This window comes from Cylas formicarius, unplaced genomic scaffold (assembly GCF_029955315.1).
Source record: "Cylas formicarius isolate icCylForm1 unplaced genomic scaffold, icCylForm1.1 PGA_scaffold_9__14_contigs__length_23061073, whole genome shotgun sequence".
Taxonomy (NCBI): Eukaryota; Metazoa; Arthropoda; class Insecta; order Coleoptera; family Brentidae; genus Cylas; species Cylas formicarius.
Window position 1 is genome coordinate 12,464,657 of NW_026844365.1, and position 17,966 is coordinate 12,482,622.

The 17,966-nt window shown below is 42.6% G+C and overlaps 2 protein-coding genes across 4 annotated transcripts; one reads left to right on the forward strand and one right to left on the reverse strand.

Moving 5' to 3' along the window:
• Position 1: 1 nt before the first annotated feature.
• On the reverse strand, positions 2-15,763 carry LOC132707366 (lysosomal alpha-glucosidase-like). 3 transcript variants are annotated; one of them, XM_060679196.1, is made up of 18 exons: positions 15,432-15,762; positions 14,795-15,379; positions 13,869-14,713; positions 13,060-13,248; positions 12,789-12,951; positions 10,765-11,012; positions 10,563-10,711; positions 9,668-9,842; positions 9,522-9,612; positions 8,725-8,963; positions 7,600-8,162; positions 5,399-5,532; positions 5,191-5,342; positions 3,762-3,910; positions 3,618-3,699; positions 3,288-3,561; positions 2,675-2,868; positions 2-2,621 (listed from the first exon to the last, which is right to left on the reverse strand). In XM_060679196.1, exons 3-18 carry the CDS (start codon positions 14,040-14,042, stop codon positions 2,559-2,561), a joined length of 3,039 nt encoding a protein of 1,012 aa, XP_060535179.1. In that variant the 5' UTR covers positions 14,043-14,713; positions 14,795-15,379; positions 15,432-15,762; the 3' UTR covers positions 2-2,558. The 3 variants fall into 3 exon arrangements, with proteins under 3 accessions (XP_060535179.1, XP_060535180.1, XP_060535181.1); XM_060679197.1 differs by having other exon boundaries at positions 14,784-15,379; XM_060679198.1 differs by lacking the exons at positions 2-2,621; positions 2,675-2,868 and having other exon boundaries at positions 3,422-3,561; positions 3,762-3,792; positions 3,851-3,910; positions 15,432-15,763.
• A 241-nt stretch (positions 15,764-16,004) lies between these two features.
• Positions 16,005-17,402, forward strand: LOC132707372 (inositol monophosphatase 1). The gene is made up of 3 exons (XM_060679205.1): positions 16,005-16,338; positions 16,395-16,894; positions 16,953-17,402. The coding sequence occupies exons 1-3, from the start codon at positions 16,132-16,134 to the stop codon at positions 17,209-17,211; spliced, it is 966 nt and encodes a 321-aa protein (XP_060535188.1). The 5' UTR covers positions 16,005-16,131; the 3' UTR covers positions 17,212-17,402.
• The last annotated feature ends 564 nt before the right edge of the window (positions 17,403-17,966 follow it).

Here is a 17,966-nt window from a genome sequence, read left to right on the forward strand (position 1 = left end):
TTTAATTGACATTGACCTATCGTTGACGGCAAGAGAGGAGAGTTTTCAAATAGTGAATTGTCGCTGGCGACTTAGTATAGTTTTTGATAACTAGACTTCTTTGCGGCCTGCGACAGGTCAACTTCAACTTCACATTGTGAGAAATATCAAGGGGACAAAACTGTTATAAAAAAACGAGGTGTCCATTGAAACAACCCCTTCAGCTTTCGCAAATTCTTGTTGGACTGATGGTCTCACACGATAGAAGACATTTCTTCAAAACCCTTTTGTTATAAGAACCAAGCTGGAACTGACAGACTGACACTTGTCTCACACACACAAACGGTACAAAGCGTCTAACATTTTTTTAAAAGCTTGCCATAGGATCTAAAGTACTAATTATTACGACTAAATTCGGTATAGTAAGTAGTTCACCTCAACCTTGTCGAATACATTTTTTAGAATTTGATATTTCCCACGGCACTGGCAAATGCAAATGCCACTTTCTTGGGGAGGATAGTGAAATTTTGGTGGGTAGCTTAATATTCTTGCCACGATATCCATTTTGTAAACCAAAGCTTCTTTATACGATTTTAGTGTATATCGATGTCGTGTGTATAGATGTAGTTTTCCTTTCGACGGTCAATTACCAAAGAATATTACCATTACGTTTGCGTTACACAGAATATTGTTTCTCTATTGTATTTTGTTAGTTTTTGACTTAGGATTTTAGGTGCCATCACACATACCAAAGCGAATTCGTTACGATTTTGTGCCATACGTTCTTTCTAGAGTGTTCCTTATCACGACGCGCAGTCGAAAAAGAAAATTGTAATACCGGGCGATTTCAAATAAAACGAATTATAATTGTTGCGTAATTTGTTTTTATTTAACACGGCCTCGGAGAGAGAGAGGAACGTTACGAATAATTATCACTTTTTGGTAACGCTGGAAAGTAAGTACACACGCGCAGAGGGCGGGGCGGGGGTATCTGCCAAAGCGGCAACATTGCTTTTGTGCGCGGGCTACAAAAATACGTGCGGCGATAAAATACATACAATATATAAAACAACCTTTAACTTCTAACGGCTATGTTTAAATTTGGCAACAACGATCACTAATATTGCGGATGGTCAACGCTTAGAAATTTTTTCATAGGAAAATGCTTTTTGTATTTTGTCGGTTATTCTTACTAAACAAATTGACCATGATGTTAAGATTACTTAGAACACGCCGGGTGGACTGTTTTTTATTGGATGGATGGATGGATCTCAGAACTTTTAGATAGATCAATCAGTAGATTTACCGTAACAAATTTACTCACCTACCAGCAATTTTTATTGAACGTCTTTGAGAGGCTTGATCAAGTGGGTTGTGTTTTCACTGATTTTTCGAACGTCTTTGACCGTGTAGGTCATGTGGATCTTGTCTCTAAGCTAAGTGCTATCGGCCTTGCGGCTGGACTGATACAGTGAATTGATTGCTTACACTGTACCCATCTTTTTTAACTTGTTTATAAATGATATAGCTAGTGTAGTTGTTTGCATATGGTCTAAGATTAATAGTCTCGCGTTCAATGTAAAAAAATGCTGTAGTATTAGTTTTAGTCGTTCGTTGAGTATGGTTTACAACCAATATAGCACTGATGTAGTCGAGATCGAGGCCGCCACTACATTAAAGACTTAGGTGTTTTCTTGGATTCTAAAACAAGTTTTTGTGACACATTTTGCGGAATTGGTAAACAGGTTTATGCGAATCTTTGGATTTGTTGTATGCAATAGAGGCCAACTTACTTCACATTGCTTTAGACTCCTCTAAATCCCTTTGGTTCGCTCTACTGTGGTATGGTCTCCATACCTGCTATATAGATAACATCAAAACCGTTCAGAAAGTATTTTTAAAGGCGCATATCAATATCTATATGGGTAATTATATTTATTTTTATTATTGCATTTTATTCCTGTTTGCTAGCTATTATACTGCTGCATTTATCTCTGCCTTTAAAAATTTTGCAATATGGTTAAACCGTAAATAAATAAATAATATATCCAAACACTTTCAGTCGGAGAAATCGAAATTATCGATATTATATATGAAATACACCGAGAATTTTCCGAGGGATTCGAAAATGCGTTAATATATAGGCTGTTCTATTTAAAACAAATTTGTTGTTACGGGAAAATACACAAACCTTGTTCTGCGATACGAAGGCATCTCATAATAAACTGACCACCCGGCACAAAATAACGTTGAACATTGAACATTGAAAGTGACACTTACCTATCGGTTTGCAAAACTAACGTTTACACAGTCAACACCCTGAAATCATCGGAGGTTTAAAAAATATCACAGGACATTTGGGACATCTCATTGTAAGGTCAACTGGCGGAGTAATTTTATCAGGGAGTTATCATGCAACTTACGGAATACAAGGGAGGGAATACAAGACCACGACACCAGAAGTATCCGTTTTCCGATAGTCACGCGTTCAAGCATTAGAAACCAGAACGACAAACATCGGGAATGTTTCCTAACCTAAATCTTTGGGTAACGTAGGGCGCAAAAAAAAAAATTGTATTTTACTTCCACGATACTGCTAGCGGACTCTCGAGAGAAACGTCCAAATCGTCAATGACCAGATACTAAAACAAATCTCTTATCGGTATCAATCAACGGACCGTTAGTTTCCGCTTACCTTGTGGACGGTATCAAATCGAAACGGGTGGGTCACATTGTTAACCACGACCTCAGAGACCGACCGTCGCAGCCCTAAAACCGTCACCAGTCCCAAATTTGGTGGGCCCTGCGCGTACTGCAAAATTTCGCTGCGCAGAACGTCGTTTTCCAAACCGAACTTGATCAGAGAATAATGCTGCTCTTCTATGGTATCTAAATTTTTTTTAATTTGACTTATTAAATAGCTCATCCGGTCAAGCATAAAATCGTTAAAGCTAAAATTTGTGCCAATGTTCCAATAATTAATAAAATATTTTTCGCCTTGAAGACGAAGCTAGACGCAAAAAAAAAACGGAAGAAACAAAAAAATTTCATTTTTTATTACTTGATCTAAAAAAAGATTAAATCTTCCACTAGACGGACGTCACTGAAAACAATAATTTTATTTTAATTACAAAAAATAAAAGGCTCTTGTAGCGATAAATAAGCATACCAAGCTTTACCAAAATCAGCTAAACGGTTTTTGAGTAATTGATAAAAATCCGATATGTCCTTAAAATCTCCATCTTGAATTTTAAACCACCCCGTATAACCCAACGTACTGCACCCGTACTCGTTTAAAGACAACTTACTCAAAGAGTCGCCGTCGTCCCAAAACAACTCCCCGTAGGCCTGACCCTCCTCGTCCAGTGCCACCAGCAGTTCCACATTAGTCAACCTAGAAGCCGTGGTGGTCTGTTTGACGCCCTGCTGCGGTAAAACGTAGCCGCCTCTGACAAGTACCGGGATCGTAGTAGCGGGGGCGGACAAGTTGTAGTAATCGCCCTTACTACTGATGGCCGATTTTGTGTAAAAGTCGTACCACGTGGCCTCCGGCAAGTAAACGGACACCGATGTAGCGTCGTCCTTCAAAATAGTCATCGAGTTAGAACACAACGCCCCCAACTCGATCCTCCGTTTACCTCTAATACGGGAGCGATCATGAGCGCGGGACCCCAAAGGAACTGCGTGTCGATGCCGTAGGTTTTGTTGTCTTGTGGAAATCTACAACATTTAGGACGTTAACCCCTCAAAAAGCCACCTCCATTGTCAAGATTGTCACTCACTCGAAGAAGAGAGGCCTGGCCACGGTATCGCCTGATGTGTGAGCGTTATAAAATAGGGTGTACAAATAAGGGAGGAGCGAGTAACGTACGGTAAGGGCTTGTCTGGTGGAGTCTACGACCGTTTCGCCCATCGCCACCGGGTCTTGGTCCTGCACAAAACGGCATTCTTGTAATGCTACAAATTAAAAGCAAACAACTCCCCTCCCCAGAAAGTAACATAAGATTACCGGAACGAGACATCGTAATTTTTAAAATTGATCTATAGGGGCACAAATTATTCTATATAACCGAGTTCTACCTAAATTACACAAAGGCAAGATCTATCTATTCAAATGCACTTTGTTAGAACTCATTTTTAAACATTAGCAATTGATATCCACTATCTTCGCTTTACTGATTTGTATACGATTGGCGCTCCACCTAGACCGAGAACTGGACTCATTGTAAAAGTGGGAAGAGAAATTTGGCCCACGACGCTATCGACCTATCTTCTTTTAGCCCTGTGATAATTGCCAGAAAAGGAATAGGCCATAAGATGATGACGGATGTACAGGGTGTACCTTTCGATCACGCCGAACTAATTTTGTACTTTTATCGCCTTGTCTTCTAGAGGGCGCCACATCCGCCAATAGTTTTGTACCACACTTTAATCATTTTCAACTCCCCAGTGAAATGCAATCGCGGAAAGAGCCGATTTAAAGTTATATGAATGGAAATTGGGATTAATAACCGAACATTATGTAAATATTTTGACAGTTAAAAATAAAAAGTAATCATCGAGGAATTAGCGATTCTTAAAAAAAATCCACATTATAGATTCATTACACAATTAATAGAAGTTTAGTTAAATGACTTAGCTTGAGAAAGACTCTTCGGTAAGTTCTACTGACGTTTCAGGCACAGATTACCAACAGAAATTTTGATAATTCCGTATTTGTCACCAAGTCACGTGAATGTCAATGTCTTTTATTGATCTTGATGAAACGACACAGAAAAAGCGAGAAGGGATGAGACCGTGCGTTGTTACGCTAGGGCGGCGCTAAGCCTAATGACACAACAATCGTCACGAAAGATTGGTCGAAAAAGTGATACAATATCGTGCTTTGGCAACGAGATCCTACATTGCTAGGCCAGGCAAGTGCTTAGCGCTGATGACGCAACAAACGTAATTCAAAGTTGGTACAAGGGGTGATACAATTTCTACAATCATTGTTTCTGGGGTGATACAATTTCTACAATCATTGTTTCTCACTGTTATTGAGAAGAATACTTTATTTATACTTTTTTTAATAACTAGCCTCTAAATATTGATATCAGAAAGTTAGTCATGTAAAATTCCCGCAAGAAGTCGATATTCATTTCTACCTAAATGAGGCCCCCCCAAAAGAAGTTTTCGCAAGTTAGATTTAGTTTTGATTAGACTACTCACGATTCCGTCATCGGTGTTGTGGTTCCTCGAGAATGGATAGAAAGCGCCCAGCTGGTGCCACCTGTTGCACAGGGACTCGGTGGTGTTGCCGTTGAAGCCGCAAATGTCCGCGCCCATCAACGGGACACCGAACAAACTGAAGCTAAGCAGATCTGAAACGAACCCCGGCTACCGAAAACGCTAAGAGTTGGCGTCACGTGACACTCACGTGGTACGCTCTGACGCATCGCGACCCACGTCGAGTAGACGTCGCCGCTCCAATGACCGGCGTAGTGTCCGTGTCCCGAGAACGTCGACCGCGATATGATCAATGGTCGCTTGCCCCTCACCTCGGCCATCGCGCTGAATTTGGTAAAACCACAACCAAAGAACGCTTTTTAGACCATTATGTCAAACTGTCAAATATTGTGTTTCGCCCACGCGGGCTTCATCACACATACAAAACTCGCTAAGTTGACGCTTTTGTATGTCTGATGATGTCCGCGAGTGGGCGAAACGCATGTGACATATATGTGATATGTGATAATTGATGTGATGAATTGTAGGTTTGCTCAAAAAATATTTAATTTTATAAAGCCTGGCTTCGTCGATTATAGCAGATTTGTTTCACGTGTGTGTGTGTGTGTGTGTGTGTGTGTGTGTGTGTGTGTGTGTGTGTGTGTGTGTGTGTGTGTGTGTGTGTGTGTGTGTGTGTGTGTGTGTGTGTGTGTGTGTGTGTGTGTGTGTGTGTGTGTGTGTGTGTGTGTGTGTGTGTGTGTGTGTGTGTGTGTGTGTGTGTGTGTGTGTGTGTGTGTGTGTGTGTGTGTGTGTGTGTGTGTGTGTGTGTGTGTGTGTGTGTGTGTGTGTGTGTGTGTGTGTGTGTGTGTGTGTGTGTGTGTGTGTGTGTGTGTGTGTGTGTGTGTGTGTGCGCGCGTGTGTGTGGGCGCGCGTGTGTGTGGGCGCGCGTGTGTGTGGGCGCGCGTGTGTGTGGGCGCGCGTGTGTGTGGGCGCGCGTGTGTGTGGGCGCGCGTGTGTGTGGGCGCGCGTGTGTGTGGGCGCGCGTGTGTGTGGGCGCGCGTGTGTGTGGGCGCGCGTGTGTGTGGGCGCGCGTGTGTGTGGGCGCGCGTGTGTGTGGGCGCGCGTGTGTGTGGGCGCGCGTGTGTGTGGGCGCGCGTGTGTGTGGGCGCGCGTGTGTGTGGGCGCGCGTGTGTGTGGGCGCGCGTGTGTGTGGGCGCGCGTGTGTGTGGGCGCGCGTGTGTGTGGGCGCGCGTGTGTGTGGGCGCGCGTGTGTGTGGGCGCGCGTGTGTGTGGGCGCGCGTGTGTGTGGGCGCGCGTGTGTGTGGGCGCGCGTGTGTGTGGGCGCGCGTGTGTGTGGGCGCGCGTGTGTGTGGGCGCGCGTGTGTGTGGGCGCGCGTGTGTGTGGGCGCGCGTGTGTGTGGGCGCGCGTGTGTGTGGGCGCGCGTGTGTGTGGGCGCGCGTGTGTGTGGGCGCGCGTGTGTGTGGGCGCGCGTGTGTGTGGGCGCGCGTGTGTGTGGGCGCGCGTGTGTGTGGGCGCGCGTGTGTGTGGGCGCGCGTGTGTGTGGGCGCGCGTGTGTGTGGGCGCGCGTGTGTGTGGGCGCGCGTGTGTGTGGGCGCGCGTGTGTGTGGGCGCGCGTGTGTGTGGGCGCGCGTGTGTGTGGGCGCGCGTGTGTGTGGGCGCGCGTGTGTGTGGGCGCGCGTGTGTGTGGGCGCGCGTGTGTGTGGGCGCGCGTGTGTGTGGGCGCGCGTGTGTGTGGGCGCGCGTGTGTGTGGGCGCGCGTGTGTGTGGGCGCGCGTGTGTGTGGGCGCGCGTGTGTGTGGGCGCGCGTGTGTGTGGGCGCGCGTGTGTGTGGGCGCGCGTGTGTGTGGGCGCGCGTGTGTGTGGGCGCGCGTGTGTGTGGGCGCGCGTGTGTGTGGGCGCGCGTGTGTGTGGGCGCGCGTGTGTGTGGGCGCGCGTGTGTGTGGGCGCGCGTGTGTGTGGGCGCGCGTGTGTGTGGGCGCGCGTGTGTGTGGGCGCGCGTGTGTGTGGGCGCGCGTGTGTGTGGGCGCGCGTGTGTGTGGGCGCGCGTGTGTGTGGGCGCGCGTGTGTGTGGGCGCGCGTGTGTGTGGGCGCGCGTGTGTGTGGGCGCGCGTGTGTGTGGGCGCGCGTGTGTGTGGGCGCGCGTGTGTGTGGGCGCGCGTGTGTGTGGGCGCGCGTGTGTGTGGGCGCGCGTGTGTGTGGGCGCGCGTGTGTGTGTGCGCGCGTGTGTGTGTGCGCGCGTGTGTGTGTGCGCGCGTGTGTGTGTGCGCGCGTGTGTGTGTGCGCGCGTGCGTGTGTGTGCGCGCGCGTGTGTGTGTGCGCGCATAAAGAACATAAAGAACTGGAAAATTTGACGAAAATAAACAGATAAATAGACTAAAAAAAAGACTCACAAGTGGGTAATAATGGCCTCGGTGTACCCGAACAAGTTGTGGACGTCGTAGTGCAGGCCCGCGTAGTGCTTCGCGCTCATGCACATCGTTTTGTAGTTCAACGCGCCGCCGTCGACGGCCGGTACGTACGGCGGACTCTCGAGGGTGGACTTGGGACACCCGGTCACCGCCCCGTTCAGAAAGTTCGAAGGCTCGTTCATGTCGATCCAGGCGCCGTCGAACGGCACCTGCTTGTGAAAGTCCTTGATCAGGAGCGTCCAATAGTCGACCGTGTTCGGGTGCGTAAAGTCCGGCCACACCGTGGACCGCGTGTTCCACACTTTGCCGACGAATATCTGTCCCGTGCTGTTTTTCACGAAGATGTCCATTTTAACACCTTCGTCGTAGGGTGGGTACGAGCCCGCCGCCTCGCTACCGCTCACGCCCGGGTCAATGAGAATAGTATAGTGCATTCCGCGGGCGTGAAGTTCGTCGACGAAATGCGGCAACCCCGCGAAATTTTGCCCGTCGTACGTAAAGCCGTTGCTGTTGTTCATGTAGTCCAGGTCGTTCCACTGGGTGTCCTGCGAGGTTGCCAGATTTATATGAATAGATCAAAATATCGCACATATATGCTGTTTCGCACAGGGCATGCATTGTTTTTAAAGTTTGCTCTAGCAACCAACACTTCCCCGGATGTCTGGATAAGCCTTTGTCTATATCAGCTTATTATCCAAGTTAAAGACTTGATAACCCAGAGACAAAATGGTTTCATAAAAGGACGGAGCACCTGGAAATATCTAGGAGTACAACACAAGATGATAGATTGGAAAAGAAAATTAGAGACAGAAATGCGCTCAGCAGGAAAGCAAACGGAATCCTTTGGGACAAAAGCAATCAATCACAATAGTTAGAGCGTCATAACATATGGATCAGAAGTATGGGTAATTATGGAAAGTATGGAGAAAATCCTAAGAACAAAGGAATGGAAAAAAAATAACCAACGAAGGAGTTAGGGGGCTACACACAACAATTATTATAGACGATATTCCAAACAACTCGTATGCAATAGGATGGACCCGTCAAGAAAGATTCTCAAAACAAACGCAGGAATTGCCGCCTCACTGCTCGCGGCTAGGCACTTACCAACGGGATGCCGGCGTTGATGTTCCTCTCCATAACCTCCTTGGTGCGATCAAGCGTTTTGTAACCGAACCTGCAGAGGTGAAAGCCCAACGCCCAATAGGGCGGCATGTAGGGCTTACCCACCAGGGTCGCGTATTGGGCGACGACGTCCGCCGGCGTCGGTCCCATGAAGAAGTAAAAATCCAAAACACCGCCGATCGTTCTGAAGGTTACCGCAGGCGCGGGTTGAAGGATAACGTCTAAAGCATAACCGTATCACTTAAATTTAATTTCCAGAGTTCGTACAATGAAAGAATTAAATTTGAAGTTTAGCAACTTTAGCAAGTACATTGTGCATGCATATTAGCGCGAAAAAAATATTGATTAATATCACTAAAAGTGATAGTAGGTCAAAGTATATTATTCTCAGGATCACTGCTGTAAGCTTGGGTTAATGGCTATATTTAGACGCAACATTAGCTGAAATTATTTTTATGCCCTCCTCTTTTTACTACCTATTCAATTCTCAAAATAGTACTAGAAATAATCCAAGAGCGTTCATACAATACCAGATATTTACTTATCATTTAATTTCGAAGAAAACATGGACAACTTTGTTTGGTTGTCTCTGATTCTTATATATTGCTGTTAATTTGCTCAATTCACATGTTATGTAAAAACCGGAGGTCTGGATTTGAATGGATGCTATTTAATTTCCACAGGGAAGGTGTAAAGTCTTTGTTTATGTTGGTCGACCCCTTCTATTGCCTAGTGATTGGCTTGGATGTCTATAATTCGTTTCACACTTCATTACTTACCCATCGCGTTGCTATTGAAGAGAAAAACGCCGTGACTCTTACTGGTATTCTCCATTACCAGGTAAAACGGGTGGGTGCCGTACAGATTCGTCTGAAAAGTGTTGCTCGAAAAACAATGCATAAACAAACGTGGCGAAATCACTTACGTCAACCGTCGGCGGGTTGTCGTGGTTAAACAGGGTGTACCGGGTCCACCGGGTGGAAAGCAGCAGGTTCGAAGTGTGCTCGCCCAAGCCATAAATATTTTTCGACGGCAGTTTCGCGCTTATTTGCAAAAACTGTTTCGCGTAGATGAAGTTCAAAAAATTGTTCGAGTCGAAACTATAAGGCAACATAAAAGCCACACCATAGAGAATAGATCATCGTTTTTTTTTACGAACAAGTAATTTTTCTTTGATTTTTGGACATATAAAACCAAAACTTTCGAAGAAAAAAAATTAAAACGTCCACCATTTTTTTTTTTTCACCCTAATTTGGGGCAGCCAGAAAGACGTCAAAACCCACATCGGGTACAAAGAAGCAAATGTTTTTTCGCAAAACGCACACATACTTAGACATAATTGCATCCATTAAGATCACTTGGACGAAGCCTTATTTATCTGTCCTAATTAAAAAACTTGAAAAGTAATCAACAAGTTGACATGTCGTAGGTACCCCCCCCCCCCCATAGAAGGGAATGTAAACGTAACATCTAAACTGTACCGGCATCTCTCGCGGAGTGGAGAAGCTCAGTCCGAATTCTTTATTAGCGCAAAAAGAAATCTACTCTTGCGATCACAAGTACCACGGAGGGCGCAGAAGTTTGGTACTTACACTACTACTAGGATAAAAATGTAAAAAAAATGAGCACTACATTTTTTTTTGTATTTTTATCTTTCTTATTCTTGGACAGGGTCTACCAATGGGGTGATAGAACCACAAGTCTCCATTTTGTCGATGACGCATGAGCCTTGGCACCGATAATACAAATTTTCATTGCATGAAATGTTATAAATATGCCAATCATATTGGTAGACCCTTTCAATTTCAAGAACTACGTACACGGTGGTGTTGTCCGCTTTCCTGACGACCTTGAAACCGGGCCGAAAAATGTCCATCTCGAAGACGTATTTTAAGTTGATGGCAGCGCTGTCCACTATCGGCATCTCCGGGTAAGCGGGCTCGTATCGGAAATTATAGGGATCCACAAACTAAAAAATCGATCGAGTTACCTACTGAACCTTCGAACCTTTGCCGAACGCACCTTGACGTGTAACCGGTCGTCCGTTTCGTATTTGACGATCATTTTGAGAGTTTCCACGTCGTCCGGGTACGCGGTCCTGTAGGTTCTTTTCAAAAAAGCGACGAGACCGAACGCGGTTTCGGTCACGTTGATGTACTTGTAGCTCTCGTAATTCGGCGGGTAAAAGCAGTACGGTACGTTTAGACTTGTCTCGAAATTTCTAGGTTTGGTTTTGGCCGGGATCCAGCAACATCCTCTAGCTTCGCACCCTGGAATGTTCACCAATATTGGATATTTGTCGTAGATACCCTAGATTTTTTTATTGTGAGCCACGAAAAAACAGTTAATGGAGACAGTTGTTTCAGGTTGGCTAACCATTTAAGGTGCACTTAGAATGGTTAAAACTCAACTCGTTATTTAAAAAGACAGTACTGTAATGTGAGGCACTCTTGATACCGTATAATCTGAAATGCGCTGCCCTCTCTCGCCGAGTGGCGAAACTACATAAGAACTCCAAATAGTTAGCGCAAAAAGAAATCTAGAGATAGCAATCCCATGGACTGAACAGACTAAAAGAAAATGTCAAATGACAAATTATTAGGATTTTCGATTATTGTTGCTTTTGAGATTTCAATCACAAGTTTTGGGAATATATTTTTTTAAAGATGTGGTTTTGGCATAATGCTGATTATGCGATTTTTGTGATTTTCAAATGAGTAATAAATTCTTTTTTAAATACTCGAATAAGCAGTTATTTAAAATTCGACAATGGTTTTACGCTGTGTAAATGAGCCTCAAAAAGAGCTATTTAACATCAGACCACTTACTAACTACTAACTGATAGAAAAATACAACGAGTGCAAAAGTATTCGACACAGTGGAACATAGCGCAGTACTGACGGCCCTGCGAAACTGCAGGGTTGACAGTAGATACATTAGCCTAGTACCATGAATCAGTTGTAGCTATATACTATCTGAACCAGAACGAACACACAAAACCAGTAAATATAGAAAGAGATGTTAAACAATGTGACACTCTGTCCCTAAACTCTTCACCTTGGTCCTAGAAGACATATTCAAAAAACTGAACTGGTTGAACAAAGGCGTAAACATCAATGACAAACGCCTCAATAGCTTACGATTCGCCGACGATATAACTCTAATCGCTAAAAACGTAAGGGAATTGCAATAAATTCAACTATATTTAAGAACTAAAATTTTTGACGAATGCATCTTGCCAATACTGCAGCACAAACATGGACCATCACACAGAACAGAAGATTCTAAGAGACACGCAACATGAAATGGAAAAGGCATGGCTGGAAATATCTGTTAAAGATAAGAGGGCAAATACATGGATAAGACAAAGAACACTGGTTACGCAGTGCACAAAGCCCTGAGACTGAAATGGGAATAAGCAGGACATGTTGCCAGGGGAGAAACTAACAAATGCCAAAAATCAGTCCTGGCTTTGAGACCAAATGAATCTCGTAGACCTAGGAGAAGACCACCAATAAGATGGATGGATGATTTAAAACTAATCAAAGATCGAAATTGGATACAAATAGCCTATAGCAGGAGAAAATGGAAGAAGGAACTTGAAGAGGCATATGTTCAAAAGTGGACGTAGAAAACGCTAAAAAAGAAGAAGAAATGAGCTTAATAAAATCATCACAAGAATCGCCATGTTCTAAGCGAGTCCGGTGAGCGCGACATATTTATGTCAATTTGTACAATTTTTTATTGATTGTATCTGGCAGTTTCTTGGTTTTTTTATCAGTGCAGTAAGCTGTAAATTTTATCACTATTTATTAGCTTATTTAGTATTAGCAAACAGGAGGAGGAGTTAGTATTGACTGCCCTTTATATAACATTTTATCATACTAGTTGGGTTTTTCATGGATGTAACATCGTTAAATGACAAGATAACCTTCACTCTTTGGAAAATATTGGTAAAAACAAAAAGGCGTTTAATGAAATTGATATGATGCAAGTCGCGCTTAAAATTTGAACCCTACCATACCCATGTATCGACTGTCACTCACCTTCCGCATTTGCCCCGTTCTCGGGGTAACAGTCCAATCTGACATCGTCGCTGACCAACTTGCATTGGTCGTAATCGGGAGCGGGCGGGTTCGGTAGCGATTTAATTTTTTTTTCTCCAAAGTCCAGCGAATCGTGGACTGCCAAGCCCGGTTCATAGTGGTCCTAACGAATTAACGTTGGTATTAGAGCGACAAGTGCCAAGCTACGTGTAAGGCGAAAGCGGAAAAGTTAAAAAACAAGCGGTACAAAACGAATGGTTTATTGACTTACTGCTTCTTTCACAATAGGGTTGTGCTTCAAATTCTGGTGTTCGTAAATAATATCAAAACAGTTCAATAGGTAGATTATTGGAAGGATCAGAAATACAGCCGACAATACAATGAACAGTAGGATTGTTGACAAACTTGGACGGGAGGTAGTGAATTCTTCTTGTCTAGCGAACTTATCGTAGCCGAGATTCTATAATAATAATAATAATAATTATATTACTTATATTTATATTGGTGGTGGTCAATTAATCATATGGTGATACCCCTATCTTGTTGCCATACATAAACTGAATTCTATCACCCCTGCATAACTACTGAATACCCCGAGTTATAAAATTTTTGAGGGTTAACTTTGCTTGGATTTTTTCTAATAGAGGCATACATTCATTGTATATTAATATATATTTTTTTTACTTAGACATACAAATAGGAAAAGCTTATCATTCTTATACCCAAGAATATCTCACATGGATAAGTTTCAATAATCTTTTGGGAACGTGTTTTACATCCCTAAATAAAGATTAAAATTAATTTTAGCATTAATTGTTTCTGACATTTATGATCTACTTTGATTCTCCTATGATATGCATTGAAAAAGATATAATAGTTAATTTTTATTGAAGGGATATATGACTGAATTAAATAAAATCAATTATCAAATAGTAAACTAATATTCACCAAAGCTGCCATTGTTAGTGTCCCTAGCTTAAATTAAAATCTATAACCAGACAATGTTACAATTTACTAAGGGGTTTCTTAGCATCTGCAAATTGTTTAAAAGTAGTTTTCAAACATAGAGAATAGTTTTACCTTTCCTTTGATTGGAGAGATATCAAAGGTATTTAGAGAAGATTCTTTGGTTTGTGAGCGCCTGCTGTCTGAAGGGCTTTCATTACAAAACGCTTCAAAGGACACAGAGTCAGACTGGGTCAGTCTCCGAACTCTTCTACTTCGGAAGCTGGTTATAATATTCCTTATTTTCATTGTTGGTAGAAATCAAGTCAATTTTCGAAAACCTTTATATTCTCGCGTGCGTTATTGTTCTTAAACTCACGTCATACCAAAGCTATTTCGTATTGATATCGGTAATTTATCAGTCCTACATAAAGGAAACAATTTATTGCGGCAACACATACAACAAAAACTTCCAAATGACAGATAGGAACCAGCAGAACACAGGTTAATAAACCAAAACTGACAGACGCCAAATTCTTCTTTTAACTACCCCTGGCTAGTGACACACAAAACGATAGTTGAGAGAAACGAATTTATTTTAAGACAGGATATATAAAATTCAACGAAGAAATGTATTTTTTTTTAATCCTAATTTAGTGGATATATGTGAAATACAACGGGATCAAGTCCAAGCGGTTCAGTCTGTTCAAAAAACGACTGCATTTCTTCAAAAAACTTAAATTTAAATCCCTTCTGCCTTTGATTACGGCACCTCAAGTTATAAGTTCTGATTAAGTTTCGCCATTTCATTTTGCACTCCTTGACCGTCACTTCGTGGCCGTCTTGGACCAGTTCTTGTCGAATTTGACGCCACAAGTCAGGCTTCTTGCTATGATCTTTATCCGCCAATTCGTGTTTTCTTGTTGTTATTATTGATATTAACTTAGAAGTGGCTTCGTCTGGCCAGCGACAAGGGAAATCTAAAACAACTTCGTTACCGCACATAACCATGTCATCAAATTTTGCCTGTCTGTTGTAATCACACATCACCTGCAACTAACCAAAATTTATGTTTCGGTTCTGTGGATTTGCCATGGCTCTCTTCTTAAACACCTCCAATTGTTTTTTCTGCACTTCAAGTAGCTCTTTTTTAATTTTCAGCTCTTCGTCGTGTCTTCGTTGCCTTCGGGCGTATTCCTCCCTTTTCATTTTTGTGTATTCGATAAATTGGCGGTCGGTGAAACAGATGGGCGGAAATGTTATAGTAGCATTGCACCCCAGGGAAGAGCCAATAGACTTACTATTGCCGTTTGTTATATTATACAAGGAGACTCCATTATCATCATAATCGTGGTCCATTGAAACAATACTTTCCGGGCCGAAGTAGTCCCTCATTTCACTGAAATACTTAAACTTCATTCGACCGGGATTTTTGATTTTGCAACACTCTTTATATGATCTAATCAAATTCTTCCACTTATTCTGGCAATCTACTAAAGCTACGTTAATTCCGTGATTGACGACGGCTTCGTGTATTTTAAGCCACACAGAACGCCGATTCCTCGCGTTTTCTAGCTCTTCCTTAAATTGCTGCACAATTTCAATAAGTTTTAGAGATTCTTCGGTGCTCCACCAGTGTTGAGTATCTATAGAAATCATTTTGTACTCGATTCATTACCAATTAAGCAAACTTAATACCTTTACGCTTCGTGTCGGGGCTCGCTTCTATCTTGGCAAAAAATTGATCTTCCGTACCTTGCAACGCATAAACTTCCGACATATCAATACATTGGACAATTTCTTCCGAATTAATTTTCACGTCGCCATTATCGACAATGCCTTCGCAATCGAACGAAGAGTCGTTTACGCAGTCGTTTGAATCGCAATCCGACATTGGATCGATTGTTTTAACTTATTTCTAATTCAGTCAAAAACGGGATTTAAATTTTTTTAAAAATGCAAGATGATCCACCAAAAATCGTTTAGACGTCGCGACTACACCCTAATATGGCCGACACGGCGCGTCAAAAAGAGAAGGAAATAAAAACCGACACGCATTAAACAGAGATAGGTTAATAACAAAGAGAAGTAGAGCGTTTTATCGAATATTCTTCAAATGTGCAGGCAACCGAACGATCACTTATTCCTAATAAATTAATTTGTATATATTTCAATGATTTGCCCATTTTCGTAGTTTTATTTTGCGCGTATGATACGGTTTGCGATTAAGAATACATATATGAATTTCGCATTCCTTAAACACATCTGCATGTCAACGCAAAACTTGAAAGAACGTTATAATTTAGGAATTTTTATTGGTTGTCAGAATAATATACTTAACGTTTAAAATCTGTAAATAAACTTTATCAGCTACTTCATTAACACTTTTAAAAATTAAATGTTTGCAAAACAAATAGTGAGATTGCGCATTGGAAATATAAAATTTGATTATTCGATTAGCGCAACAGGAATCGGCGAGATCGTTGGTTGCCGTACGAAATTGGTTAATCGACGATTTATGGATAAAATGCCGGGCGACTCGAGCAATTACAACATAGACAAATTCTATGAAGTCGTTTTGGACGCCACGAAAACTGCAGGCAAGGTAAACCCCAATCCTAACCTAACTTTAAGGAGACCTGTTTGGAATTTCCGTTTCAGTTGATAAACGACCGCATAAAACAAGAAAAGACGATCGAAACGAAATCGAGCAACATCGATTTCGTAACGGAAACTGACCAAGAAGTCGAAAAACTCCTGATCGACACACTGACTAAACACTTTCCAGATCATCAGTTTATAGGAGAGGAAACCATTTCCAGCGGGGCTCAGTGCAACTTGACCGACGCACCGACTTGGATAATAGACCCCGTTGACGGCACATTGAATTTCGTGCACTCATTTCCCCATTCGTGCATATCAATCGCACTATTTATCGAAAAGAAGCCCCAGATCGGTATCATATACAACCCGATGTTCGATCAATTGTTCACCGCTAGGCGGGGTAAGGGCGCATTTTACAACGGCGTTAAAATACACGTCTCGAACGTCAATAAACTGTCGGACGCGTTGTTAATGATGGAATTTGGCACCAGCAGGGATCCGGAGAGGCGGAAGGTGATTTTGGAGAATCAGGAAAAGCTGATGCCGCAAGTTCACGGGTACGGACACGCGCTAGCTGTCAAAACTTTGACAGGTGAAAAAATTTGACGTTTTTAGATTGAGGGCGCTCGGCTCGGCGGCGCTAGACATGGCGATGGTCGCTTTGGGCGGGGCAGACGCCTATTTCGAATTCGGTATTCACATATGGGATATAGCTGCGGGTGAGCTTATAGTGACGGAAGCAGGGGGCGTGGTAATCGACCCCGCCGGCGGCGAAGTAGACAGACTGTCTTGCAGGGTATTGGCAGCCAGCACTAGGGAGCTAGCCGAGGAACTTGTCGGCCAGCTCACGCAGTTCTATCCGAAGAGAGATTGAATGGTAATTTTTGAGGTTAGATGACCTATTATCTCTCCAATTTCCAGTATCATTTCAATTTCGGTTGGTTATATATTGGAATAAAATATAACCTAAGATTTGAATAAGCGATATTTTACGATAGCACTGTACCTTGAACGTCGAGCAAATAAAATAAAACCACTTGCAAACATTATATTGCTTATCATTTGTCGACGAGCTTTACACATTGATAAAACGATTGTTATTCCAATTAAACGAAGCAGATAAAGAATTAGCAAAAGAAATGTTCTTTTGTAGTTTCAATTGACAGATTAATCGATTTAAACAGCGTAATGACTGCAGAGAATTAAGCAATAACTGAGATTAGGTAGTGACATATTTGGTATTCATGGTTTATATTTATCGAATTTTTTAAACATAGAGAACCTTTGTAACGAATTTGTATACTTTATTTATTTCATCCTTTAATCGTTAGACTAGTTTTTACATTACAATCTATATAGTATACAGGGTGACTCAGTTTAAAATATAAATTTATCTCCCACCGTTGGAGCATTATTTTACAATTTCAAAATTTTAAAAAACCCATTAAATCGTTTTAACTCCGTAACAGCGTGAGAATCAAAATCGGATTTTTTCAATTAAATTTAATTAAAATTAAGTTTTGCATCTTACTAAAAGTGAAAAGGCCGTCTTAAAAATTACTATTTTTAACGAACTGGTCAAAACAACAAAAAACATACATTTTGAGAGTATTTCATATGCCCATTTGT